Source organism: Nerophis lumbriciformis, linkage group LG32 (genome assembly GCF_033978685.3).
Source record: "Nerophis lumbriciformis linkage group LG32, RoL_Nlum_v2.1, whole genome shotgun sequence".
Classification (NCBI taxonomy): Eukaryota; Metazoa; Chordata; class Actinopteri; order Syngnathiformes; family Syngnathidae; genus Nerophis; species Nerophis lumbriciformis.
Genome location: NC_084579.2, coordinates 17,228,781 through 17,243,194, shown reverse-complemented (window position 1 = coordinate 17,243,194; position 14,414 = coordinate 17,228,781). Strand labels below are relative to the sequence as shown.

Genomic DNA, 14,414 nt, shown 5'->3' with positions numbered 1-14,414 from the left:
CAAGATAGCAGTGATTTAAAAAAAAAAACCTCATTGATATCATCATTAAAAACATTAATAAAAAATAATAAAAAAATTAGAAATGAACAATAGTGTGTCACAGTGGCTTACACTTGCATCACATCGCATAAGCCCGACAACACACCGCGTCCAACATTTTCCACAAAGATATAATAAGTCATATTTTGGTTCATTTATTAGTTGAAACAAATTTAAATAATGGATCCCATATTCCAGTATATGACTCATTATTATCTAAACTAAATGCAGTTTGTTCTACTGATATCATCTCCATAGCTTGTGTGTACCAGTCAGTGTGAGTTGGACTATCAACAGCTATCCATTTTTTAAATATTACTCTTTTTGTTATTATTCATATCGAAAGAAAAGCATTTTTACTCTTTGATGACACGTTGCTAAATTGATGCAGATCCCCAAGAATGCAAGTTAGCAGTGTCATTGGGATGTTTATATTAAGGAATGTGATTGCTTCTTTTGTTATTTTCAACCATAACTCTTTTATTCTCTGACATTCCCACAATGAATGAACAAGAGTTCCCTCAGCTGCCCGACACTTCATACATAACTTGCTATCTACTACACCAATTTTAAACAGCTGAGAAGATGTCAAATACAATCTATTCAATAACTTAAATTGAGTCAGCTTATCTTTAATGCTTCTAAAGGGCTTATTGGCATTTTTCAAAATATCATTCCATGATATGTCTCTTTCATCTAAAATGTTTAAGTCCATCATCCATTTCCTAACACACGCATCATTTGCATTTCTAGTGTGGTGTTCATTTATTATTCCATAAAATAGTTTAATTAATTTCTTAATTGTATCTTGATTAAAAAGTGCATCTTCCAGTTCATGGCTATTTAAGGACATACTTTCAGAAGATATGCATTTATTTACAGCGTGTTTTAAAGAGATAAAATGTAAAAAAATGATTTCTGGGTACATTATATTGATCAACTAAATCATTGAACGGTTTAAAAGAGTTTTTATTAATAATATGATGAGGTTTAGTAATACCTCTGTCTTTCCATGTTACCAATTTAACCACATTTTTATTGATGACAATATTAGGATTGTACCAAAGCGGTTGATTGACAGATGTCATTGGGTTGATTCCTAGTATTTTCTGGCACAGTTTTAGAATGTTAAAGGTGGCTTCTATTGGGCTCTGCCTCAATTCATTAGGTATTGTTTTAATACAATATAAGCTCCCCACATCAATGTCCAAATTCATTAACATATTTTTTTCTATGTTGATCCAGTCCTTATCTGCAGAAAAATGGAATAAGTGGCTTGCTTGTTCACAACCGAAGGAGATATAATAATGTAAGAAGTTTGGTAATTGTAGTCCTCCTTTATCTTGTGTACAAGACAACCTTAAGTATGAACATCTAACCTTCTTTCCACACCATATAAAATGTGATATCATTGTATGTATTTTCTTAAACCAACTTTTATTAATTAGGACAGGCTGCTGCCTTTTTGAAAATAAATTTGCACCGTGCAGTCTTTTGTTCCATGCCTGTTGCCGCAAAACCAAAGTACAGACAACAATTGTCTTTTCTTTGGAACAAACGTCTCGATCCCGCTGGCGTTAGCCACGTTTTGCTATGGAAGTAAGTGGACGAAGTGATTTTTTAATTTTTTTAATTCGTCTGCAAAAAAAACCTTGAATATATCGATAAAAACTGATACATCGCCCAGTATTAACCAGCAGTTGTTTTAAAGGTGTGATGTTAATGTTTTATCTCAATGTTTCAGTGATATGCCATGTCTTGGTATTGTCAAAGGTGGAGTAGTGTGCATGTTTTCTTACCTTTTTTAAACCGGTGTAAAGCAATTTGTGCTGCCTTTGTATGAAAAGTGCAGTATAAATAACGTTTTGACTAATTGAACATTATAGCTAGATTTAGCTACTTCCCTGTTGTCCAGCAGTGTTTGGTTCCCACCAATATTGAGCGATATCAAGATACAGAATGTCATCTTGAAGGAATATGCATTTTACAAGAGTTTATTAATCTACATTTATTATCTACTAATAAGTGATGTTTTCTTAATGCTAAACATGCATGCTACAACAACACACAAATCCAATCTATGAGAAAGTGTCCTAAGGAAAACGGCTGTAAGTAAAGTCTGCATGGAAATAGTCATCCAACTTCATCACAGGCAATTGGTTACACACAAGACCGTGGTAAACACATTCCCGCAAATTAGGATTAGTATTAATACATTTTATATTTTTATAGTTGCAGTATGAAAGCCTTTACGATCTTCTAAATAGTTGATTTACATAATTAGAGCCCTGTAAACATAAAATAACACCCATATCGTCACCTTTATACTTGTTTCACCCAATGATGTTAACATTCCGTGTCTGCGTTGTCATTCCACATTGCTCACGTCCAAGGCTCAGCAATGACTATGTTCCCATGCACTAAATTAGTCTGATTTCTCAAATTGTTCAGTTCTAAATAATAAAAAGTTGTATTGCCAAAAGTTGGTCAACTCGATCAGTGTTTTTCAACCACTGTGCCACTAGTGTGCCGTGAGATAAAGTCTGGTGTGCCGTGGGAGATGATCTAATTTCACCTATTTGGGTTAAAAATATGTTTTGCAAACCAGTAATTATAGTCTGCCAATGATCTGTTGTTGAGTGTCGGTGCTGTCTAAAGCTCGGCAGAGTCACCGTGTAATACTCTTCCATATCAGTAGGTGGCAGCCGGTAGCTAATTGCTTTGTAGATGTCGGAAACAGCGGGAGGCAGCGTGTAGGTAAAAAGGTGTCTAATGCTTAAACTAAAAATAAACAAAAGGTGAGTGCCTCTAAGAAAGGGCATTGGAGCTTAGGGAAGGCTATGCAGAATGAGACTAAAACTGAACTGGCTACAATGTAAACAAAAACAGAATGCTGGACGACCGCAAAGACTTACTGTGGAGCAAAGATGGCGTCCACAATGTACATCCGAACATGACATGACAATCAACAATGTCCCCACAAAGAAGGATAAAAACAACTGAAATATTCTTAAATGCTAAAACAAAGTAGATGCGGGAAATATCGCTCAAAGGAAGACATGAAACTGCTTCAGGAAAATGCTCCCAAAAAAGAAAAAGCCAACAAAATAGGAGCGCAAGACAAGAACTTAAACACTACACACAGGAAAACAGCAAAAAACTCAAAATAAGTCACGGCGTGATGTGACAAGTGGTGACAGTACACCTACTTTGAGACAAGAACTCTAGTGATGCATGCTTGGTTTCTGCTGGTGGTGTGCCTCCGGATTTTTTCAATGGAAAAAATGTGCCTTGGCTCAAAAAAGGTTGAAAAACACTGAACTAGATTGTCGTGGTAAAGAGAGCAGCGTCAAGACTTTTAACATTGTTCACCTTTACCCGGAAAGGTAAGTCCCGCTTGATGAATATCTATCAATCGACAAAACAAATTAGAAAATAAAACAAATATTGTAAAAAATAATTTAAAAAAATCTGTGATGTAGTGAAGCCACAATATTTGAAGCGCGATGTGGCGAGGGACACATTTGCCGCCAGGCGCCCAAATGTGATTTCTATTTCGTCGTTGGCATGCTATCCACTCATGACTGTGCTGTCGCACCCATATTTCCAACCACTCTTCTTTTCTGGACTCTCCCCCCCACCAACACTCCCCTCTGTGTGCTGATAATGTGACCTTGATCACAGAAGCGCTACACCCCCTCCCCGCCGGCTCTCCCCTTCCCATAATGAGTTGTTTTCCCACAGTGGGTGAATGGCACAAAAACGGCACACAGGAGAGAAAAAGAGAGAGAGAGAGAGAGAGAGAGGAGGGGAGTGCATGAAAGTTGGCTGCAATAGAGAGACACAAGAGGAGAGGCGCTTTGAGGGAGCGAGGACAGCAGGGGAGCGCAGCGAGGGATGTAAGGTGGTCACGGGGGGATGTAAGGGGAGAGAAATGACACACACCGAGTAGGGAATAGGAAGTGCAGCCGGTAAGTTGTCCGTGTTTTAACCTCACACAATTTGTCACTCAGGTATGCGCCTTTTATTTGGTGTTCCTTCCCGTTGAAAGTAGAGTGAAAAACTTTGAATGCAAATGAGCTGAATGCCTGTTTTGTTTGAATGTGTGATGGCTGCAAACGTCTGCTGACCTAATTTTGCCGCAAGGCATAGAAGTACTTTTTTTCTCTTTTCTTTCAAATTTCAAATACTGAATCGAATTTGTTTTCTGGAAAGTTGGCTTTGATTGAAACAACTTTTTAGAGACCGTATCAGCCTGTCGTTAGCCATAAAAGGGTGTTGGCAATATTAACAAACTAGGCAAAACAATGCTAGATAGACGGCAAGGCAGAAGAATCATACACTTTGATACGCAACCTCACTTTTTAATAATACCAACCATCAGAAGGTTGTAAAAATTATTTGTCCAGTGCTCAATCTTTCATTCAAGTTTTGTTATAATCTTTTTTGCAATCCTACGAACAATCAAATTAATGTGACTCGGTTTGAATGCAGATTATTTTGGACGATGTTGACTCCATTCAAATGTCTGCAACATGTAACAATGTTATTGACTGTACTCTCTGGTTGGACTATAGGGAAACATGACAGTCAGTCTGTAGTCAGTATGGTCAGATCACAAGATGTGTGGTTTGCTTCTTAGCACACATTGATCACATTACGGTAATCAAGGTCAATGCAAATCTGTCTCTTGTGTGATTAAATCAAATTAATTAATGTTTTCATCATTGTAAAAACCCTCCATGCATGTCATAATAGACTTTCTGTTGACTATAAGATTTTTAGGGCTGCTTCAGTTTCCTGAGAGCCAACATCCTCTGCAGTTGACATTTTGTTTTAGTCAAAGCAAAAATATTAGGGAATTTATTGCCCCCTTTCTCAAAGCACGAATGTCCGCCTGAATGTATGTGTCTTTGTCAGAAATTGGGTCGTGACCCCTCCGATGAGGACTGCTTCTTCGACCTGCTCAGCAAGTTCCAAAGCAGCCGCATGGATGACCAGCGCTGCCGTCTTGATGAAACCCAGAATGGCGACGGCGGCGAAGAAGGCGCTCCTCTGAGCGACATGATAGGTTGGTTTCTTACTAGAGTTTATTTAGATGCCATTTTTACTCGGTATATCTTCCTCAAGTGTGAAGTGAAGTGAATTATATTTATATAGCGCTTTTCTCAAGTGACTCAAAGCGCTTTACATAGTGAAACCCAATATCTAAGTTACATTTAAACCAGTGTGGGTGGCACTGGGAGCAGGTGGGTAAAGTGTCTTGCCCAAGGACACAATGGCAGTGACTAGGATGGCGGAAGCGGGGATCAAACCTTCAAGAACAATACTATAGAAATACAACTTTGATATACTTTAGGTCAGTGGTTCTCAACTTTGTTTGCATTGATGTAGCCCTTGTGGAAAAGGTTTTTCAGAAGAAAAGCCTTTTGTTGAAAAAATATTGCTAAGCTGTAGTTGTTTGAAACATTTAGAAATAGAACATATAGAATACGTTAAATTGTAAAAAAAAAAAAAACATACCGTATTTTTCGGAGTATAAGTCGCACTAGAGAGTATAAGTCACATTTTTGGGGGACATTTTTTTGATAAAATCCAACACCAAGAATAGACATTTGAAAGGCAATTTAAAATAAATAAAGAACAGGCTGAATAAGTGTACGTTATATGAGGCATAAATAACCAACTGAGAACGTGCCTGGTATGTTAACGTAACATATTATGGTAAGAGTCATTCAAATAACTATAACATATAGAACATGCTATACGTTTACCAAACAATCTGTCACTCCTAATCGCTAAATCCCATGAAATCTTCTCCCTCGGTGTCTCTTCTAAACAACTCTGCCAACTCCAAAGGTAGACAATGCGCCGCTTCCTCTTCTATCGGTACGTCGCTTACGTCAGTCATCGTCAGTTGCAGTTCCAATTATTCCAGCCTTTCTGAATCTGGACAGGATGGTTTCGGTTGTCACTGAAGCCCATGCTTTGTCGATCCATCCAATGACATCCAGAAAAAGAATGAGATAAATAATATTATTTGATATTTTACGGTATTGTGTTAATAATTTCACACATAAGTCGCTCCAGAGTAAAAAATGAAAAACAAAACAAAAAAAACTGCGACTTATAATCAGAAAAATACGGTAATTACTAATGGTTTGCTCACATAAAAGCACCTCCTTTTGGGATTTGAATAAAGTTGTTCTTAAATGCAAAAAAAATTAACCGTCAAACCTCGATTTCCGAACGCCTCTATTCGTGACCTTTTCGTTTTACGAAAACCGTTACATTCTCTGTGTGCGAACCATGTCTCGCTGCGCTTCATTCATTCATTTTGCAGGCCGCTTGAACCCATCAGTGGCTGCCATTTTGATGACATCACTTCTTGTACACGCGGGCACAACCATTTTGAAGGGGTCTGGTCCACTACGTCACATCCTGTTTACATCCTGTACATACGGGAGCGGCCATTTCAAAGAGCTTCGACAGCGAACGACTCCTCTGACGTGTTTATTTCCACAATAGTCGTACCGTGCGCAGGTCAGAGCTATGTCAGCCTGTCTCAGAGATCACTTTGTGTGATCAGAAACGCTTTAAATTAGAGATGTCGGATATTATCAGCCGATAAATGCTTTAAAATGTGATATCGGAAATTATCGGTATCTTGTTTCAAAAAGTCAAATTTCAGACTTTTTGAAATGCCGCTGTACGGAGTGGTACACGGACGTAGGGAGAAGTACAGAGCGCCAATAAACCTTAAAGGCACTGCCTTTGCGTGCCGGCCTAATCACATAATATCTACGGCTTTTCACACACACAAGTGAATGCAAGTCATACTTGGTCAACAGCCATACAGGTCACACTGAGGGTGGCCGTATAAACAACTTTAACACTGTTACAAATATGCGCCACACTGTGAACCCACACCAAACAACAATGACAAACACATTTCGGGAGAACATCCGCAGCGTAACACAACATAAACACAACAGAACAAATACCCAGAACCCCTTACAGCACTAACTCTTCCGGGACACTACAATATGCTACCTCTCAGGGAGAGCATGACCCAAATTCCAAGCTGCTGTTTTGAGGCATGTTGAAAAAAATAATGCACTTTATGACTTCAATAATAAATATGGCAGTGCCATGTTGGCATTTTTTTCCATAACTTGAGTTGATTTATTTTGGAAATCCTTGTGACATTGTTTAATGCATCCAGCGGGGCATCACAACCAAATTAGGCATAATAATGTGTTAATTCCACGACTGTATATATCGGTATCGGTTGATATCGGAATCGGTAATTAAGAGTTGGACAATATCGGAATATCGGATATCGGCAAAAAAGCCATTATCGGACATTTCTACTTTAAATGTGTCTAAACTCTGTCTTACTGTAAAGCTTCGGGTTGCTAAACAACCACTTTGAGCTGGCATTTTAGCTAGTTAGCTTTGGAATTGAAGCACCTTCAGTGCAAGGATTTTTTTTTTAGCGAAGGGGGCTTTTAATTGTAATGAGACTGAAAAAAATGCCACAGCGGACTTTTCTTACAGCGAAAGAAAAGGCACTACCGGGAAACATGCCGATGAAGAATTGCCTCGCACTACTAGCGGTGACTACGTTTTTGATTGATTGATTGAAACTTTTATTAGTAGATTGCATAGTACAGTACATATTCCGTACAATTGACCACTAAATGGTAACACCCGAATAAGGTTTTCAACTTGTTTAAGTCGGGGTCCACGTTAATCAATTCATGGTAAACGTGAAGCCACTGCTCTTTTATCTCTACAAAATTCCCTGTGTTCAGCAATGCCACATATATATTTGTAAATGTTTTACTCAACTGCAAGTCATTGATCTGCTCAAAACTTGGTAAAAATAAGTATAGTAAAAAATAAGTGCACATTTTGAAAGTCTTTGTGGTTTGCAAACAAGGTACAATTACTCATCGATAATGGAGTAAACACTCTCATAAACAACTTAACATAGTGCACCATTTACTCTTTGATCTCTTTTTGGGTACGACCCAAGCTTGTTGTGGTTACTTAAAGATGTCCAACGTTCTTCAGGAAGCAAAAATAAATTCACATTCAGCCCGAAGCTGCATCTTTATGCTATTGTTTGTGTAGTACTGTTGGTTTATGCTTGCTATAATTGTGCCTCTTCAAGGTACGACAGATCAGCTGTGGTGATATGAATGACATCTTCTGCAGGACTTAATCTTCACAGATGTTAGTTGTCCTGCATGTGGTGGCTGTCCGTTTAGTAAAGGCATATGTTAATTTTAACTGTGCTACTTTTGTTGACAACATTCACTCAGTAAACTTTCTCCTCTGCTTCTTGTCAATGTAGCTGGCATTTACAGTCATGGCCAAAAATATTGGCACCAACGTGCCCTCTAAGGTGCGCGCCTGCGCAATTGCGCACCGCTCACGCGTCCTCTGCGCACAGCAAATTAATGCCGCGCAGAAAATCAAAAATCCCATCTGAACTTTAAACAAAATAAACACATTACAATTTATTCTGTATGATTTTGCAATTCAACTCTATGAGTGAAAAGTGACAACAAGAGTGGCCCCAATAAATAAAACAATCTTTGTCAACACAGTTCAATTATCGTCTGTCGAGACACTTTACGGACAGGAATTCCATCAATCACTTTATTGAGCAAAACTGTTTGTAAACACACCAAAACAATGAGTAAAAAAAACTTTTATCTATAAAAACTGGTAATTTTCTGCCATACAAACCAGGCTTAAACCAATTTTGTCATCTGTCGTTTCAACAGAAGCCGCTCGCTCTGTCTCACCTGCACCAACACACGCACTCATGGCACTAAGCCAGTGATGCGTTTATGGCCACACAAAAAGTCGGACAACTCCAACGCCACACAATGTGTAAATGCCAGGTTGTAACACTCTGACTCCTCAATCAGATGTGTGCTTATTTTACTGCCATTTATTAAGAATGTTAATCTAAGGATATTATTCATGAAATATTGTCACTAGATTTCATAAATGCTAATAAAAAGATGTATTTTACAGACAGAAAGTTACAGGAACTAAATGTAATCTCTGAAAAGGGTAACATTTCTTTTAAAGGCAGGACCCGCAGCCAGACATACAATACTAGCACAAGGGTCATGAAAAACATGTTTTTTTGTTATTGTCATTGTAAGAGGGCAAAATCACTTATAACAGAAAATTATTTTAATAAAACATTTAAATTGTTAGGATGTCAGGTTTGGGACAGGTGTGACGCTGGTGTAGCCACAGTGTGCACGTCTGATGTTGCTCACATGTGCTCCACTGAATGCTCAGGGAGTTTGTGCGTTTGCTCACAAACATTAAAAATTAGAGGGAACATTGATTGGCACCCATGCATTTCTGTCAGATAATGCACCACTTCTCCCAGAAAATTGTTGAAATTACAAATGCTTTGGTATTCACATGTTTATTTCTTTTGTTTACATTGGAACGACACACACACAAAAAAAAGCCGAATCTGATATTATTTTACACAGAACTTCAAAAATGGACTGGACTGAATTATTGGCACCTTTTCATAATTGTAAGAAATCGTTGTATTCTAAGCATGTGATGCTCCTTTAATTTGTAATTAAACTCACCTGTAGCAAGTAACAGGTGCTAGCAATATAGAAATCACACCTGCAGCCAGTTTAAATGGAGAAAAGTTTGTGTTGTGGGTACCACACTGAGCATGGATACAAAGAAAAAAGAGCAAAGAACTCTCAGAAGATTTGAGAACCAAGATTTTGGAAAAGCATGGACAATCTCAAGGCTACAAGTCCATCTCCGGAGATCTAAATGTTCCTGTGTCTACTGTGCGCAATGTCATCAAGAAGTTTAAAGCCCATGGCACTGTAGCTAACCTCTCTGGATGTGGACGGAAGAGAAACATTTATTAAAGACTGCAACCAAGGATTGTTAGAATTGTGGATAAAGAACCTGGATCCACTTCCAAACAAATCTAAGCTGACCTGCAGACACAGGGTACAACAGTGTCAGCTCGCACTATCCATCTCAATAAAAAGGGACGCTATGGTAGGAGACCCAGGAGGACCCCGCTGCTGACACAGAGAAATAAAAAAGCAAGACTTGAGGAAGCCAAAATCCTTCTGGGAGAATGTCTGGTGGACAGATGGACTAAAGTGGAGCTTTTGGAAAAGCTCTTCATCACACTGTTTACAGAAAACAAAATGAGGCCTTCAAAGAAAAGAACACTATTCCTACAGTCAAACATGATGGAGGTTCACTGATGTTTTGGGGTTGCTTTGCTGCTTCTGGTACCGGATGTCTTGACTGTGTGCAGGGCATCATGAAATCTGAGGACTACCAAATAATTTTGGGGCATAATGTAGGGCCCAGTGTCAGAAAGCTGGGTCTCAGTCAGAGGTCATGGGTCTTCCAGCAGGACAATGACCCAAAGTATACTTCAAAAAGCACACCAAAATGGCTTAAGACAAAGTGATGGAGAGTTCTGAAGTGGCTATCAGTGAGTCCAGATCTAAATTCTACAGAACATCTGTGGAGAGATCTAAAAACAGCAGTTGGGAGAAGGCACCCTTCAAATCTGAGAGACCTGAAGCAGTTTGCAAAAGAAGAGTGGTCCAAAATTCCAGTAGCAAAAATGCTGTATTGAGAAAATAAAAGCAACATCATATAGTTTTCTTCTTTGCTGTATACTTTTAGGCCCAATCCCAATACACCCCCTCACTCACTACCACTAACCCTCACTAGCTACCACTACACCCTCAAAATGAAGTAAAAAGGGGTAATCTTCACTAGGAATTTGAACACCACTTGCTACGTCACTGCATATAGTTTATGTTCGGGCACGTAAGAGTTACGATTGCACATACGTCCCACCAAAAGTTGTCCTGACACCAATATTTTGGTAACAAAATGTACAGTTGCAAGAAAAGGTATGAACCCTCTGGGATTACTGCATAATTTGGGCATAAAATGAGTTCTGATCTTCATTTAAGTCGCAACAATAGACTAACCCAGTCTGCTTAAACTAATACTGCACTTACAATTTTATGTTTTCCTAGTTTTTTTTAACACAACGTCTAAACATTCACACTGTAGGTATGGAACAAGTATAAGAACCCTTAAGATAATGACTTATCCAAGAGTCAATTGGAGCCAGGAGTCAGCCAAAATGGAGTCCAACCAATGTGATGAGATTACAGGTCTTAAAGTTTTCGTAGTGGGCAATTTAAAAAAAAAAAAAAAAATTATACGTTTTATGTATTTTTTCCAACTCAATCATCTCTCGAGTGCTTTAAAGTAGTAGTACCCCCATTTGAGAACCACTGCTTTAGTCTGTGTACAGCTTCTATAGACTTACTATCCACCCACTGTAAATTAACCAATACAGCCAGTATTGTCGAAATTGCCAGTTTCTGGTGAGACATTCTCTTTTTTTGAAGTAATGCTCCCCCGGGTGTATATAGCGGGGGGTGTATATTGTAGCGGAAGAGTTCGTGTTGCAAGAGGTTCTGGGTATTTGTTCTGTTCAGTTTATGCTGTGTTATGGTGCGGATGTTCTCTCGAAATGTGTTTGTCATTCTTGTTTGGTGTGGGTTCACAGTGTGGTGCATATTTATAAGTGTTAAAGTTGTTTATACGGCCACCCTCAGTGTGACCTGTATGGCTGTTGACCAAGTATGCATGCATTCACTTGTGTGTGTGAAAAGCCGTAGATATTATGTGACTGGGTCGGCACGCAAAGGCAGAGCCTTTAAGGTTTATTGGCGCTCTGTACTTCTCCCTACGTCCGTGTACACAGCAGCGTTTTAAAACCGATACCGATAATTTTGAAACCGATACCGATAATTTCCGATATTACATTTTAAAGCATTTATCGGCCGATAATATTGGCAGTCCGATATTATCGGACATCCATAACTGTGACCTTTTTGAAGCAGACCCTCCACGTTGTTGCGAGACCTGGCCGCTTGTCAGTTTACCAGCTAAGGAGCCTAAACACGCCTCCAAGATATGATGTAACCAAGTTTCATTATTATGTTATTGTCCCTTGAGAAGATTGAATAAAAATGGTGTCTAAAATGTGCGAGATGTACTCACTTTTGTGAGATACTGTACTGCTGCGTTCATTCAAAAGGAAGTTACTCAGATGTTATTCATGTTGCAAACCCTGCAGTTACCACGTCCCCCCAGACGGAGGAGCTGTTCGACTTGATCGCCAGCTCTCAGAGTCGCCGCCTGGACGACCAGCGCGTCAGCGTGGGAAATCTTCCGGGTCTCAGGATCACCCAGAACAACCTGGGCCACCTGGTGGGTGAAGGCGATCAAGAGCCCAGCGACGACTTCTTCAACATGCTCATCAAGTGCCAGGTAATACCGCGGTGGACTAAAGTACTGGGACACGTTGAAATGGTAGAAAATTCCCTTTTGCAGCCAGTCTGCAAAATGCTTGCTCAATTAGATCTGTTCTAGTTCATCAAGAGGTGTTTGATGAGGTTAGGTTAGGTTACTTTAGCAAGCAAGATCAGGACATCAATTTAAACATAGAGAGAAAGGTAAATCTTAGCTATGCAATACAAAGACCTACCACATAACAAGCATCACAAACATTCCCAAGATCACAAAATAGTACATGTACTCAAAGTTCCCCATAAAAAGGATAAAACATATAAAAGTCCAATCAGATAAGATTTGGGACAAGCCAGAATAAAACACCATAATAAAATAATAAATTGCACTAAAATAAATATAGGCAAAAAGAGGTACCGTATTTTTCGGACTATAAGTCGCACCGGCCGAAAATGCATAATAAAGAAGGAAAAAAACATAAGTCGCATTTTTTGGGGAAATGTATTTGATAAAACCCAACACCAAGAATAGACATTTGAAAGGCAATTCAAAATAAATAAAGAATAGTGAACAACAGGCTGAATAAGTGTACGTTATATGACGCATAAATAACCAACTGATAACGTGCCTGGTATGTTAATGTAACATATCATGGTAAGAGTCATTCAAATAACTATAACATATAGAACATGCTATACGTTTACCAAACAATCTGTCACTCCTAATCGCTAAGTCCCATGAAATCTTATACGTCTAGTCTCTTACGTGAATGAGCTAAATAATACAAACCCCCTTTCCATATGAGTTGGGAAATTGTGTTAGATGTAAATATAAACGGAATACAATGATTTGCAAATCCTTTTCAACCCATATTCAATTGAATGCACTACAAAGACAAGATATTTGATGTTCAAACTCATAAACTTTATTGTGGGTTTCTGAAGTGTTCCTGAGCCCATGTGGTGATATCCTTTACACACTGATGTCACTTGTTGATGCAGGACAGCCTGAGGGATCGAAGGTCACGGGCTTAGCTGCTTACGTCCAGTGATTTCTCCAGATTCTCTGAACCCTTTGATGATATTACGGAGCGTAGATGGTGAAATCCCTAAATTCCTTGCAATAGCTGGTTGAGAGGTTTTTCTTAAACTGTTCAACGATTTGCTCACGCATTTGTTGACAAAGTGGTGACCCTCGCCCCATCTTTGTTTGTGAATGACTGAGCATTTCATGGAATCTACTTTTATACCCAATCATGGCACCCACCTGTTCCCAATTTGCCTGTTCACCTGTGGGATGTTCCAAATAAGTGTTTGATGAGCATTCCTCAACTTTATCAGTCTTTATTGCCACCTTTCCCAACTTCTTTGTCACGTGTTGCTGGCATCAAATTCTAAAGTTAATGATTATTTGCAAAAAAAATTTTTTTTTATCAGTTTGAACATCAAATATGTTGTCTTTGTAGCATATTCAACTGAATATGGGTTGAAAATGATTTGCAAATCATTATATTCTGTTTATATTTACATCTAACACAATTTCCCATCTCATATGGAAACGGGATTTGTATTATTTGATATTTTACGGTAATGTGTTAATAATTTCACACATAAGTCGCTCCTGAGTATAAGTCGTACCTCCGGCCAAACTATGAAAAAAAACTGCGACTTATAGTCCGAGAAATATGGTACTTCTGTGATAGCAGCTGGGACAAAACTACATCTGCACCGTTTTATTGGGACTAAAAACCTCCGTCCAGATGGGAGAAGCTGCAAATGGCTGTGCAGGTAGTCAGATACATCAGTTAAAAGTGAGGAAGCTATCCTCACTACCTGGTTCTTGTCGAGGGTGGTTTGATGAGGTCAAAGGTCAGGGGTCTTCACACATTGTTCTTCACCAAATTTATCCAAGCATGGCTGCTGTTATGGGATTTGACTTTGTGCAAGGGCTTTTTTAGTCATTCTCAGGTGTGTCCAAGCTACAGCCTGGGGGGCATTTGTGGC

The 14,414-nt window shown here is 38.9% G+C and overlaps 1 protein-coding gene across 2 annotated transcripts in view; it reads left to right on the top strand.

Moving 5' to 3' along the window:
• gpsm1b (G protein signaling modulator 1b) overlaps positions 1-14,414 on the top strand; it is a 107,741-nt gene that overhangs the window by 89,210 nt on the left and 4,117 nt on the right. For both annotated transcript variants that reach the window (XM_061926711.2, XM_061926710.2), the window contains 2 exons: positions 4,960-5,110; positions 12,239-12,432. In XM_061926711.2, the coding sequence (XP_061782695.1) occupies positions 4,960-5,110; positions 12,239-12,432 (345 nt within the window). The remainder of the gene's footprint in view (positions 1-4,959; positions 5,111-12,238; positions 12,433-14,414) is intronic.